At 48.4% G+C, this 15,108-nt stretch overlaps 1 protein-coding gene and 1 long non-coding RNA gene across 12 annotated transcripts in view; one reads left to right on the top strand and one right to left on the bottom strand.

Moving 5' to 3' along the window:
* Positions 1-15,108, bottom strand: part of MICAL2 (microtubule associated monooxygenase, calponin and LIM domain containing 2) — a 198,852-nt gene that overhangs the window by 85,375 nt on the left and 98,369 nt on the right. For 8 of the 11 annotated variants that reach the window (XM_084772975.1, XM_084772972.1, XM_084772977.1 and 5 more), the window contains 7 exons: positions 14,950-15,040; positions 13,827-13,974; positions 12,764-12,963; positions 12,364-12,470; positions 5,954-6,022; positions 2,478-2,621; positions 1,053-1,178 (listed from right to left, as the gene is read on the bottom strand). In XM_084772975.1, coding sequence (XP_084629101.1) covers positions 1,053-1,178; positions 2,478-2,621; positions 5,954-6,022; positions 12,364-12,470; positions 12,764-12,963; positions 13,827-13,974; positions 14,950-15,040 — 885 coding nt within the window. The remainder of the gene's footprint in view (positions 1-1,052; positions 1,179-2,477; positions 2,622-5,953; positions 6,023-12,363; positions 12,471-12,763; positions 12,964-13,826; positions 13,975-14,949; positions 15,041-15,108) is intronic. The other 3 variants (XM_084772980.1, XM_084772981.1, XM_084772982.1) reach the window with 1 other exon arrangement.
* Positions 1-15,108, top strand: part of LOC311592514 — a 256,851-nt gene that overhangs the window by 229,506 nt on the left and 12,237 nt on the right. The gene's annotated exons all lie outside the window — the stretch shown is intronic.

Genomic DNA, 15,108 nt, shown 5'->3' with positions numbered 1-15,108 from the left:
TGTCACAGATCAGCCTGGCTGGAGGGAGAGCTTCTGCAGCTGTATTTGTATCCCCAAATACCCACATCAGCAGTACTCAACCCTGGGTCTCTTCTAAGAGGCCCCAGTCAAACCTCTATAGCCCTGGTTCCTATGCGTCTCCGCATTCTGAGGTTGCCTAGGATGCCTTAAGGAAGGTCTGACCTATCCCATTAGGGCCTGCAACTGATCTAAGTATGCACGAGACATTGGTGTCCCTTAAACACCTCCTCATGAGATTTGGCATGCACACTCACAGTCGCTGCATTAGCCCTGCACCTACTGCTGTCCACCCTTGGCATGAGAGCCACACACAACACCCAGTGCTGACCAGATGGCCCTGGAGTTTGTGGCCACTCATCCTGACTCTGCCTGGATTCCAAAGTCTGAGATGGGATAAGTCAGAGTCTCTCCATGCATGCTCTGGCTGCTCAGATATCCGGAAAGGCCTTTACTGTGTCTCAGCCTCCCCTCTTAGGTGGCTGTAGCTGTGAGGGCTTCGGATGCCATTCTTCTCTTACTTTTTCAAGACCTTGGAGATCAGCTTGTCCACTGACTCCTTGGTACTAAAGGATAGCATGGGAATTCCCCCAAAGTGCCCACCTCGAGCTGTTTACTTTTCCCCTGAGCAACAATATCAAGAGTGACTTAGAGCCGGGTGTGGTGGCGCACGCCTTTAATCCCAGCACTCGGGAGGCAGAGGTGGGCGGATCGCTGTGAGTTCGAGGCCAGCCTGGTCTACAAAGTGAGTCCAGGACAGCCAAGGCTAACACAGAGAGACCCTGTCTCGGAAAAAAAAAAAAAAAAAAAAAAAGAGTGACTGTGGTTGGCTAGGTAACACCTGTGATGACCTGAGGGACCATATACTTCAGGTGCTGCCTATGCGGTGGTTCTCGTCCCTTAGGACAGCCACCTTGCAGGAATTTTACACTTAGCTATACTTGGGGCTGGAGGGAGCCACAGATGCCACCCCTTCGTCCAAAGTCTCCTCCCTCTGCCTTTACCAGAATAGTATCCACCGGAAAGAGCCCTACCTGCCTTTTCAGAGGAGGTGGAAGCCTGGGGGTGGACTCCTCCAGCTTGGGGCAGCGAGAGGTAACGGGAGGGCGAGAGGCAGAGCACAGGACAGGCTTACCTATGCCTGAAACGCAGCGGCAGTCCTGGGAGGAGAAAGGCAAGTCCACAGAAGCAGCCCCGGGAGACAGGAAAGAAAAGGCGAGTGAGATTCAGGCACGTGGAGGGAGGAGAGGAGAAACGAGGAGCAGAAGATACAGTGTAGAGGAGCAGAGATGGGGCTGGCTAGGTTCCCGCAAGCCCCGCCCAACTGGGAAACTGGATCCCTGGCTCTGCCAGCCTGTGGATGGACAAGTCCTGCAGTCCCCTGCTCCGGGGCGAAGTGTGAATCCCACAGGCCTTACTTTTGGCTCAAACACAGGGCTCTGGGCCATCAGTGCCAGCCAACACTAGGCTAGATGGGCCAGTACGGTCATCCTGGAAACAGTGAACTTCTTGCCCACTCCAGGACCGGGATGTCCAGGCCAAATGGATAGAGCCCTCCCTAACACAGGGGCTTGTAGGAAGCCAGGCCTCCAGGGAGGACTGCTGAAACTATCTTTAGACAAAGACAGGAGGACTTAAGGAGATAGTCCTTTTGTAGCAAAGCCACTTCTTGGGGAGGTTAGTTATTCAGGAGAGGTGTGGCTCACTCCAAGACCCCAGAGACAGTCATCTTTGCCTCTAAAGTTAAATAGTAAGGAGACTGCCCCCACAAAAAGGAACCAAATTCTGTCATGGGACTGGTGTCCTCCACAGACAAAGGGAATCTGACCCCAGGGTTTTGTAATGTGACAACAAGTGTCCAAAGGCGAGTGAAAAGAGTAGCCAAGCTACGCCCACAGACCTCAAGTGAGTGATCAGAAAAGACTCTGCAGCCTGAACCACAGCAGCCAGCCTGCCCTGGTCAGACACAGCAAGCCTTCAGGGCCTGCTGGGCACGGGAGAGGAGACACCAGGGAACACCAAGGAGGCTGGTTATGTTCTTGCTATCTTGGTCAGTGGCTCTGTTTGCGGTGCCTTGTTTCACTGTGGACTTGGGCAGTGTTCTCCCACACAGGCTCTCAACTTGACTCGTGCCATCTCACACTGGCCACAGAAATCATGGTTTGAGTGCAAAACCAAATTAGGAAATGGATTTAATCACCGCAGGATGGGCACCGGCCAACTATGGCTCACAGACCTAAGCCAGGGGCCTGTTTGTGGAAGTAGGTTTTGCTGGAATGCCATCACACTTGCTTGTTGAGATATCCAGTGTGGGGGCCCAAAGGTTCTCACAGGGCAATATGACTCCCAAGGAGCTGCTGTCTGGCCCCATGGGAAAGCCTGTCACTTCATATCCAGGAGGCTAAAGCCAGCAGGACTCTGCTACCAGGAGAGGCCCAGTGACCACGTGATTGCCTTACCTGTTTCAGGGCTGAAGGGTTCCGTGTGTTCTCCTCAAACTTGGCAAGCAGCTGGTTGGCCATGGACTTGACTTTGTTCTGATTGGCGCCTTCTTTACTGCACTCTTGAGTGGAGCCCAGGCTACGGCTGGAGAAGGCCGAAAGCTGCAATAGTTAAAACAGCCCATTGGAATCCAGGTATAAGTGGGACACAGGGCCCCTCTGTGGGCTGAGGCGGGTGAGTCCAGGCAACAGGGATGCCTCCTAGAACTGATGCTCACACACAGCACAACACATGGGTCTAAAGGACGGACATAGGCGGCTAGGGGACTCAGCAGTTAAGAGTTCGAATTCTGACTCTCCCTTCCAGGCCCGGGACCTTGGCACTTTACATCTCTGAATTTGCCTCACCTACAAAATGGGAGGAATGTCCCACTTCAAGAGGTTATTGCAAACAAACAAACAAACAAACAAAACAAACAAACCCAGTCAGTTCTAATAGAAAAGTGTTATATAAAATATTTTCCAAAATACATCATTCTGGCTGAGAAGTGAAGAAGTCAGTCAGGCTATCATGAGCACAGGCGTTAGGAGCTTTTCTGTCCTCTGTACTCCCTTTCCCAACTTCACCTACAACTCCACTCTTTAAAGAAAAAATAATTCAGAAATAACTTTAGTTTACACAGAAGGCACAGAGAAGTACAGCTTGCTCTTGAGTACCTTTCCCCCAGCTGCCTTTGATGCTGCTTCAGAAATAATCACAGCACCGTTATCAAAGCTGGGGAACAGGCGCTGACGTAAGGCTGCGAACTGGACCAGGGGCTCTGTTTGGATTGCATCAGTTTTTCCATTCCCACCCATCTTCTGTTCCAGGATCCAATCCAGGATCCCACACGTTTAGTCATCTTGTTTCCTTAGTTTCCTCCGATCTCTGGCAATTTCTCTATCTTCCTTCGCTCTGACACTTCTGAAGGGCATTTGGAAGCTATTTTATAAAAATCCTCAATCTGCGCTGGTCTGATGTGCTCTCCCAATTAGTCTGGGCTGGAGAGTCTGTGGGTTCATGGCGCAGGGGTGAAGGGATCTTCATATCCATCCTATTGGGATGCTCATGGCACAGGGGTGAAGGGATCTTCATACCCATCCTATTGGAATGCTCATGGCACAGGGTTGAAGGGCCCTTCACAACCCATCCTATTGGGATCCATAATGGTAGCAAGACTGAGGAACGATCAAGACCTTGGTTATGATGGTTTATAAAACTGAGTTCTTTCTCACTCATTTGCTAATGAATGAACTGAATTTTTCTATTATATCCTAGTGTCTTTTCCTGTTCCATGGGATCTTCTCCCATATACCCCAGAGCATAGAGAGAGTTACTGTGCCAAGTGGGCAGTCAGTTCTCTCAAGACGACAATGAGTCTTCCCCACAGGAACAGCATTCTTGAGATGGTAAAGATGCATTTTTCATTCAGAAGAGATATGTGGGAAGATGCAAGCTAAAGATGACTGTTTTTGAAATAAGATTCCAAAGAGAAGGAGCTTGGGGAGGGGGTTGTGTATGCCCAGCACAGTCAAGTGCTGGACAGATAAAATGGAGAGTCACTCCCTGCTTTAGCGTATAAAGTGTGGCTTGTCCACGAATGCAGGCTCAAAGGGGAGGATGGAGTTTACTGAGTGAACACTGTACAAAATCAAAGTTAGCCAGCACAATGGCCACATAGTCACCGAAGCACAGTGGCCACACAGTCATCAAAGCACAGTGGCCACATAGTCACCAAAGCACCCCTAAAATTTGCTCCATTTTCAAAACCAGATTTGATTCATTGAGTCAGGGCTCCAGGGTCTGCATATCTCTTTCATTTTCGTGTGTGTGTGTGTGTGTGTGTGTGTGTGTGTGTGTGTGTGTGTGTGTGTAAGAGAGAGACAGAGACAGAGAGACACACACACAGAGAGAGAGAGAGACAGGGACAGAGAGACAGGGAGAGAGAGACATGGGTGCCTATGGAGGCGAGGAGAAGGCATTGGATCTCCTGGGGCTGCAGTTATAGATAGTTGAAATCTACCCAATGTGGATGCTGGGAACTGACCTTGAGAGCAGTAAGCTCTATTAATGGCTCAGCCATTTCTCCAGCCCCTGAAGCCACAGTTCTTGATGCCTCCCCCCCCCCCCCAGTAACTCTGGGAACACTTCAGATGAGGGTAGCGAGCATGTTCACATTTTGTAGGATGTGACGTGAACTCCAGATTTCTTGTTATCAGAAGACAAGGTAAATAATGGGCAGCTTCTGGCTTGATGGGCAGGTCACTGCTGGGAGGTGGAACAAGTCTGAGGCACAAACACAAGTGGTTTACAAAATACAGCAATAAAGCCTCTTCAACCACACAGGAGAGTTGGGTCTCTTATAATGTCTGTGAGTCGAGCATCAGGGTAGCTTTATCCCATGTGCCTCTGAGCCATCTTTGACACCAGCCAGTAGGCTAGCTAAAGCCGGCGCCCACACATCCCTGGCATAGGCAAGCTTTCTTCTGCAGAATTAGGATGGCTTTGAAAAGTGAAGTACAGGGCTGGGAAGATGGTTTGTTGGTAAAGTGAATGGAACACAAACACGAAGACTCAGGTCTCCCAACACCCACATTAAAAAGCTAAGTGCAGTGGCGCATGTCCATAGCCGTGGAGGCAGTGGGGATCCCTGGGGTTCACTGGCTGGCTGGAGGAGATATCATTTCATTGGGGGGCCCTGTCGCAAAAAAATAGGATGGAGAGCAACAAGGAAGATACTTGACATTAACCTCTGACATGCACACAGGTGTGTGATTACTCTCCAGCATACACACACACACACACACACACACACACACACACACACACACACAGAGAGAGAGAGAGAGAGAGAGAGAGAGAGAGAGAGAGAGAGAGAGAGAGAGTGTGTGTGTCTTTTTAATTTTTTTTTTGTAAAGTAGAATTCATACTCTCTGCTCACATTTTTAGAGTCAGGTTCTAGACTTTGACATAGTCTCCTACAATTTTCTCCTTTCACCAGATGGTGGCACTCGCAGGCACCCAACATTTGTCTTAAAGGCAAGCTCAGAAGAAGAAAGGCAGTAAAAAGTACAGAGAAAGGGCCTGCTGTTGTCTCTTTCCTACTTCTTATAATTAGTCATTCAATATTAATTATGCTATATAAATCCTCTTTTTAATCTGAAAAGTTTCAAACATTTGACAGCCATGGCCTTCATCCCAGGGAGGTTTCTTCTTCCAGGGTTTCACAGCAAGGAAGAAACAAAGCGAGGATCAGAACCCTGGCTGCTCTTCCAGCAAATGGAGCCTGGATCCCAGTGGCTCATTGGAGAAACATCAACAACAATATACAATAACAACACAACACAAAGCAAAAAAAAAAAAAAAAAAGGTGGGGGGGCCAGGGCTAGTGACGTAGCTAAGCACACTGACTCTCAGGACACGGGCCTCTGTCTCAGTGGAGCCCCACACATACCTCTTCCGGGTTGTTAAAGCCCTGCCGCCTTCTCTTGTTCATGTCATTTTCTTCAGTCTGGGTGTCTACCTGCAACAGCCAAGAGAGCATGGTGACCTCGGGGCCATGGACACGGCTTGAGCTGGATGCACAGACGGGTGCTTGCCTGTCTGGAAACTGCTGTCGGTCCAATGGTAGACGTGGGAAAGACGCCCCTGTACACAAGTGCTGCCATGGAGTTCCAGTCAGACGCAGAGGAGAGCGTTTCTGCTCTATCTCAGAACCCCTGTGACACAGGCGGGGCAGGCATCGCCTCTCTTCCAATGACCTGAGGCTCGGAGGGGCTTAATCATGTGCCTGAGGTCAGAGCCAGGCCTGGGATGTCCTCTGTGTGTGCTGACCTATGGAAAACACCTGGCTTTCTCTGCTCCCTGGGCCTCTCCAGAAGAGAGGTCACAGGTTCACCCACAGAGAGCATTCTCAGGACTTGAGTGGGCTATCCAGCGCTGTAGCGTCAACGCAGACCTGCAACCCAGCTACCAGTATAAGGTTGAATTTATTTCAAATAATCATCACCTCCAACCTGAAGACTAGAGATCAGATGTCCAGCTTGCGAGGGACAGTTCAGATTCACTGACTTCCGCACTCACTGCAGTTATTCGTCGACACATTCCCTTCCATAGTCCCGATGACCCCTCATAGCTCACCCCCTGCTGCCACAACCTGAAGGACCCATCCAAGGCCTGTCAGGCTGGCCTGGGGCAGATGAGGGCTGAGAGGCAGTGTAAAGGCCTGAGAGGTCACCGTGGCCTGGGGTGAGGCTGGAGGCTGAATGCAGCCCCTTCTCCACTCGCATCTTTAATCCCAGATTTGGCCCACTTCCTAAGGACAGACATCTCAACTACCGGCTTCTAGGGTCTTGGCCCTTCTCCCGGTGGCTAGTTCCTGTGGGGTCTGGAGTCACAACCCACGTGCAGCACATCTGCATGGATTCTGCTATACTCTGACATCCTCCACGGCAGGTCCATATCACAGCCCAGCCATAGATTTAGCAAGAGGTGCCATGGTTTCGCTGTAAATCCAGGCATCACACCTTAGCATAGTTCTGCCTGGCCCCAGAGGGTCCTTTCAGGCCCAGCTACTATGAAATAGCAGGCCTGGAATCAGAGTTGCTGTGCATTACTCAAATCTGTTAAACACCCTTGTTACACAAACACACATACACACGCTTGTTCAACACGCCCGTGTGTGTGCGCGTGCACGCGCATACACACACACTGCCATATTCACCAGCTCCATTAAAAAAAATAATCAACCACAGTTTAGTCATGGATATTTTTTCAAAAATTTGACCAAGGCACCATAAAACAACAGATCAAAGGGCCCTGCTTCCCTTCAACGTTTCCTTCAACTTCTCATAAATCACCATTTTGTGAATGGAAATAACCTCAGTCTAAATGCTTGGGCCTACACCAAGAGAAACAGATGACCTTATTTTCAACAATGTTGGATTTTAGAGACATAGGCTGTTTGGGCTCCCAGCTCCACCGGCTGTGAATGCCACTTAGACCCAGAGACCAGAACTGCGAAAAGTACAGAACGTCCCATCAACAAGAGTGCCTCGTGCATAATCCCGGGGCTCTCTTTGTATTTTTGTTTCCACTTTCAATGAGGGCTTGGCCTTTCCCACAAAGAGCAGTACACACCACTCTCTCTTTTATGCTTGGCAGCCCGGGGTGGGCCTATTCAAACAAGTAGAACCTGGCTAGACCCCATCCTGACATGTGACCTACGGGTTCACAAAATGGCTTACAAAATGGGCCCTGGGTGGTGGGCCCAGTCAGCAGCTCCTAAGAGGACTTCAAGTCCTTCTGGGAGAATAGATGAAGTACAAGGGGGCCATCTCTGCTTCTCAGATACTGCCACCTGACCCTGGGGAAATAAAATGCTGGAAAGGGTAGGAACGCACACATCCAAACAATGTTTACTTTCTCCTTTGCAAAAGTACCACTGAGATGTAGGCCAAAACAAAACCCTAAGGAAATATATATATATATATATATATATATATATATATTTCCATTCAAGACTTCTAACCCAGAGCTATTTTCTTCAGTGGTGTAGCAACTGGTAAGTTGCCATGCTCCATTAAATACCTCCACCTACGCTCGTGCAAGTGAGCCTAATTAAATTCAGTACAAGCAGAGGTTGCCCCCTTGTACTTCATTTCCTCTCCCAGAAGCATTTGGGATATTCTCAGGAGCTGCAGACTGGGCCTACCACCCTAGAGTTCACTTTGTGAGCCCATAGGTCACATGGCTGGGTGGGGTATAGCCAGCCTCCAGTTGTTTGAATAGTCCCACCCTGGGCTGTCAAGTATGAACATGAACATGGACGTGGATGTGGACACCACACACACACACACACACACACACACACACACACACACACACACGTCGGAGGGGACTTATTGGGAAGAAGGGGGCTTCTATGGGAAATGGGGATGTGTGGTGATAGATATGACAAAATTATCAAAGAATAAATAAATGCCTTTTACCAAAAGGCTTTAATTACTATAGACTTTATACTTGACAAAGAACCAGAAGCACAAAGAAAAAGCAAATATTTCTCATGGCCAGGCAGAGAGAACATGAGAATAAACAAATGACTGACTTTCTCTTCCTGTTAAGAGTTTGAGCTCTTTCACCCTAAGAACCTTTTCTTATCATGATTTTTCCAAGGATTTGAAACAGTTAATGTGCCAAAAGTCATTTATTAAACCAAATGGTTTTCCTCTTAAAAAACAAACAAACAATGGTACATATCCACTAGTCTGATATTAATCTAACTAGCTGAGGACAGCCATGTCCCCACCCATTCTGAGTTATTTGGCTCAACTCAAACAACCTTTATATTTAATTGTCTGGCTAGCCTCACCCTGGAGGAAGTTAGTTCTGGTTCATAGAAAGAAAGATTGGTCATTGTAGGTGATAGCCTGGTTGAGTTGGATGTCAGCTTTGATATTTACAAAGAAGGCCAGTGACACTAGCAAGAAAGCTTTTTCTTCAAGGAATCAAGGGTTCAGGTGCTTCTCTGTGGCCAGTGACCATCAGAAAATCACCTAGCTACTTTGACTTCAGTCTCCTCACCTATAAGAAAGAGTCTTACACCATCTACTCATGAGCTATTGTGAAGGTTAATGGAATCACTGAATGTAAAACACGTCTTAAAGTACAAATTGATATACAAGTGTCAATACTATTAGTAGCAGAATCTTAACCATCTGAATTCTAGTTCTTACTTTGATAGCTCCCATATAACTTATTAAAATGTAGTAGTTCCAAGTTGAAGTTTCCCTACCCTACAAGGACACCCAACCTTCCTCCAAAGGCTGTTTGGGTGGGTGGGTGGGTGGATTGGTGAGTGTGTGGACGGATGGATTATGGATGGGTGGATGAGTGAGTGGGTAGATGAATGGACAGATGGAAGGGTAGCTGGGTAGGTAAATGGACTGATGAATAGGTGGGTGTGTGGAGGGACAGACGGGTGCATGAGTGGGTGAATGGACTGATGGATAGATGGGTAAGTGGATGGATGGATGGATGGATGGATGGATGCATGGATGAATGGATGGATGGGAGAATGGGTGGGTGGGTGGATGGATTGATAGATAGGTGCAGGGGCAATGGATAGGTGGATGGGTGGGCAGAAAGATGAGTTGATGGGTGAATGGACAGATAGATGGGTACATAGATGGACAGAAGCATTTTTTAAACCTCCCTTGGCCCTCGGAAAAGGTATCCATGCAGAAAGAGCAAGGCTTTGGAGCAGCATCTGGACAAGTGCTAGCAGAGCAGGACCTAGCTGAACTGGGAAACTCTGGGCTAGCTAGCTGGCCTTTGGAATGGGCATTCTAGAGCAGGTGATGACTTTATTGTGTCTCATAAGAAACGAGCTCAAGATGAGAGAAAAACCAGGTGTCCTCATGTGCAAATAATTTAACAAGAACAGTGACTGAGTGCAGTGTCCATAAAAACAGGCACCGCCCAGGGGTGGAAGGTCTAGGAGAGTCCAAAGTAGCATAGATGTGCAGATCTGTGTGAATACAGGAAAGGCAAGAGGCTAAAAATGTGGGTTCAGGTGCCAACTGCTTACATGGTGACAGAAGTTTAGGAACTCCCAAGAACTTTCATCTGATACCAAGAAATGTTTCGAGGCTGACCAGGATCACAGGCAGATGGCAGAAGCAGACTAAAGACTTCTAAAGAGGAAAGCACCATCCCTGGTCTCCTTTTCTAGGCATGGACCACCCACCTTCATTGCTTGGCAACCCTGAGTGAAGTACTCTCCCTCAAAGCAAGCATAGTCCCTAACGGAGAACACGCCTTCTATGTTGATTGAAGTTGGTATGTCTTGCTGAGATTTGAATGTTACCAGTAAGATAAGAGGAGAAAAGAAAGATGCATTAAATCCTAAAAGTGAAACCTGGAGAGAGATTGTTAGGACTGGCTCAGCAGTCTAAAGAATAAGATGTAACATGCGGAGGGACTGGACAGATGGACACGTTAGGATATTTCTCTGGAAAATGGGGTGACCTCAGGGAGAGATAGGGAGGAGTGTTTAACACAGACTCCCTTATCAAGGTTGTAGGCATTGTGAGGAGGATAGGCTAAAGGATAGAACGGCCCAGGTGTGGTCTAACCTAAATCTGTATTCCCTGAAGGTACATAAGGCGCCATGCTTTTGCGGCACATGTCTGACTGCACCAATATTTGTGTGGCATAGCAGAGGCGGAGCCACCACAGGTGAATAAGGATGTGTGCATGGTTCTTAGCCTCTTGTGTGGGGTCCAGCTCCTCACTGCCTCTCACTTTACTGCCATCACTTCAGCACGCTCCGTCACTGGATACACAACCAAGGCCTTTTTGATGAACAAGTGCAGTACAGTACAGGGGCAAGGCCATGAAGTGCAACTCTGTAGCATGTGACCTTGGGCAAGCCACCTGACCTCATGGGCCCTGGCTTGTATTTGTCACTGTGAGCATATTAAGCAAGGACATTGTATCTCCCATTGAGATGCAAGATGGTTGTAATCAAGAGTATCAAAATTTTGGCTTTTCTGGGCCACATTGGATGATGCAAATCATCTATACCACACATTAAATTCAGAGGTATTTAACCCATGGTTTGTAGGTTGTGAGAACATACACATGTTTATTTTGTGTGACTGCAGCACTATGTTGTCATCTATAAGAGTCACAAAACAATTGCCATAAATAGTCTCATCAGCTAGGCATGATAGTAAGTACTTTTTAGGCCAGTGGAGAGGGCAGAGGCAGGCAGATCTCTGAGAGTTTGAAGCCAGCCTGGTCTACATAGTGAGACTTTGTCTCGTGTTTAAACTAAGTTCACAATTTTGTGTAGACTATATCTATAGCTCTCCCTGGGGTACACTTCTATTTCAGGCCACTGGTTGGATATCATGAATAAAATGATAATTATTCTTCAGACTTGTGGTTCCCAAATTGTGTAGCTAAGTATCCCATTACACCAGAGTGAACCCAGAGGAATGGCAGGACACTCAGTGATATCTGTCAGACATCTTGAAAAACACTGACTGTTTTTTTTTTTTTTTGGCTTAACTGCTGAGAAAACAGAACAGTACACATTTCCCTGATGTCTGTGAAGAAGTCATACGTGTGTGTGTGTGTGTGTGTGTGTGTGTGTGTGTTTCTTGACTAATTACTGATGTAGGAGGGCCCAGCTCACTGTGGATGATACCACTTGAGAGCCAGTGGTTCTGAGTTATAGAAGAAGGCAGGCAAGCCAAAGAGAGCGAACATGCCTCCGTGGCTTCTTCACTGATTCCTGCCCTGAGCTTCTGCTCTGGCCTCCTTTGATGATGGACTGTGACATGGAAATGTCAATCAAATAAACCCTCTTCTCCCCGAAGTTGGCCTGGTCAGTATTTTATCAAAACAGAGACACAAACTAGGACAGGACTCAAAGCCATAAACCCCACACCATTCATTTCTGTGTAATTGCAGCCAGCATCAAAACAACTAAAACCCATAGCCCTAAAGTCATTGGGGCATGATGACAACTGAATGAATGAATGCATTTCATCAATGGAGACACGAGAACATAAGACTGCTACAACAGTCTCGCTGCTTAACCAATGTCCATCATGCCCCTGGACTGAACCATCTAGTGACACAAGAAATGAGCTTGAACTACCATTCAGGGAGCAGAGCCAACCTGGTTCCCTCCTAACACATGCACCCACGGAGCTATGTGCATATGCTTTGAGTCTTGATCTATGCAATTTGTCAACATAAACAAACCCAGACATAAAATTCTCCTTCCTCTTCCCCCATAACCTGCAGTGAGGAAACAAAGCAAAACAAAACAAAAACCAGCCTGAAATTTACCCGTGGGGTCCTCTTCCTGGGAAACGTGAGGTTGAGATAGTTATTCGGAATGAATGATTTGCCCAAGACGAAGTCAGCATTTTCTCCATAGTTTTTACGCCAGGAATCTGTAGAGAAGTAAAAAAACAACACTGAAATTGGGACCCAGAGGTGGTGATGTTATAACCTGTGGGAGTCGTTATATCATGACTCTCTTAGAAGAATTCCCTCACCCTGACCTGCATAAAGCCTTGAATGGCTGAGGGGTTTGGGGATCCCATTGCATCTTTTCCAGGGTCACCCTTGTTTGGCCTCTGAGTTGAGGGGAAGATGTCTAGCAGGCACGTAGTGGACAACGCCAGCCAGACTTGGTCTGGAGGGCAGCCATGACCCTAGACTCTGGACAAGTCTCCATGCTTACCCATGGGTCTCAGTGGGGTGCCTCGGAAGAGCTCATAGAACTTGGAGAGGTACATGACCATGCTGAGCTTGTCGGGCTCCTGGGTAGATGCCATCTCCTTGCCCGTGGTCATAGGCAGGATCCCAAACTCCCGCTTGGCCACATCAAATGCCAGTTGATTGTTTCCCACGGCGTCATCCTCATTCAGAGAGTCAAAGTTGCTGGAGGATCAATACGAGGTGAGGTTGGGGGTGAGTCAGGATGGAGTGAGATCATAATGGAGCACTGTGGGGTGACGATTTTTTCCAGCCCTGCTGAGCCCCCACCTCAAGCCCAGGAACACGCCTCCCTCATGAGGGGACTGAATCAAACACGCACCATGATCATACCCAGGATCTAGGCTGAAGCCATGGGAAAATGACAACCCTCTTGAGAAATGTAGATGTTACTTTAATTACTTCTCTTATTCATTTTTCATTTTAATTGCTATAGTAACGGGAGGTTTTTTTTTTTAACCAACCAAATTAGATGAAATTCCTATTTCCTCATGGCTAGATGATTTTAGTAGGTTTCCATCAGCCTTCTAGGAAGGGTCTATTATGTGTGGGAGTCTGTGCTGCTCCCTATGTCAATAGGTATTGCTTTGCACATCACTAAGGGCTTCTAGAATGCCAGCTAGCCCTCCTGTTGACCCTGCCATTTTGTCCACATACAAAGAAGCTCTAAAGGATTCCAGAAAGGTTCTGATTAATCTGGATGTCAAAAAAAAAAAATGTTCCTTTGGCTGAGCTTGGTCTCTCTTCTACTTCCTCTTCTGGATGTGGAGGCTTTGAGGCCTATCCTCAGATTTCCAAAGTGTGGCTATTAGGGTTTGGGGGCGGTGTCTATTGGTAAGACACAGCTAATGATCCCGTGTTGACTGTCACGTACCAGGGACACAGAGCACACATGTTGCTGTCCACACAAGGGAAAAGCAATATTTAGAAGGCAGCCCAAATAGGAACTTGTAGGAGAAACACTGAGTGGAGTGGGGGTCTCCACCTGGAGGAATCTTGGGGTCCTTGTGTTCAGGGTGCACACTCACATCAGCTCTGGCCGGAAGCGGTGGATGATGGCACACAGGGCCAAGCCGCTGCGCCAGGATGTGGTCAGGTCAGTGACCTTGACGCGCTGGTAACCCTCGGTCTGCTGCTGGCACCAGGTTAGGAGCTTGTTAGGCCGTATGTCTGACTCTGTTGGGGAAGATACAGGTGGAGATTTCAGCTAGTTCAGTCTGAGCGTCACTCCCACTGCCATCAGGGATGGGATCCCAGAAGAGTGGATGACGTAGATGCAACCCTGATCGCCACTGTGCAGGGCCCAGGTCAACAGGAAGCACACTGTCTAACGGCACTGTCCATATGGGTCGGAGGCTAAGAACACAGACCCTGCATCTACTGGGTGACACTCATGACACGGGGCTGTTGAGCTAGAGGAGCTCATGACCAGGTTTGTTGCGAGCCGATCCAGGGAAGAGGGCTCTCTAAAGAACGTGTCTGAGGATGTATATCGGAGCTAGCTATTGAAAAGTGTCTAGGGATGCCACAGACAGAGGCACTCCAGGAAAACAGGACGGAGTGACAGCGAAGAATGTGGAGAGGCAGCCATGCTTGTGTAGCAGTAAAGGTTTACAACTATAAACAGTGATCTACAGCAGCTGGGCATGTGGTGTGTGCAGGGAAGGGAGGGAGAGGCTGGACACACAGAGATAGCTGAGTGCCTGAGTAGGAGAGGGGAGAGAAGCTGGCTGCTGGGGAGTTACTGTCCTGCCTCTGAGCACCTACTCTGTGCCCAGTATCAGGATTAGGAAGCTCAGAAGAGGCGTGGGGGAGGGGAGGGTAAGGCTCAGGAATCTGTTGTCAAGTTGGGAAGATAGGACACTCACCCCAGAAATAAGAGGAAAAGAAAAACCAGCTCTGTGAAACTCCCTACAGTGAGTGGACTTTCCTGTGTGAAGTGCTGCACTTAGTAACTGCACGTCTTGGCTCTGATGCCCGCCCCCGCCCCCTTCATGTACTTTCTTATAGATGAGGAAGCTGAAGGAAAAGAGGAGAGGCACCCACTAAGGTCACACGGGTAATGGGGCAGAGCCAGGCTGGCTGTGGGTCTGGCCAAGCTCCATTGCTCGCCCACACTGTTTGTCCCAGGGTTTCAGAAGGGCGACTCACCCCGCCTGGAGAGGTTGACTGATCTCCTCACCGAGCCCCATCTCTCGAGAGGGAAGCGGTCCAGCTCCTTAGTGATGTACAAATGCTTCACCTGCGTGCAGAGAAAGACCACGTCTGCCCACCAGCTCCCAGATCCTGGGCTTAGGCCGCTCTGTGCCC

The sequence above is a fragment of the Acomys minous genome (genome assembly GCF_964271855.1).
Source record: "Acomys minous genome assembly, chromosome: 2".
NCBI lineage: Eukaryota > Metazoa > Chordata > Mammalia > Rodentia > Muridae > Acomys > Acomys minous.
Note: the sequence above shows the minus strand (reverse complement) of the source record. Positions and strands in the feature narration are given on the sequence as shown.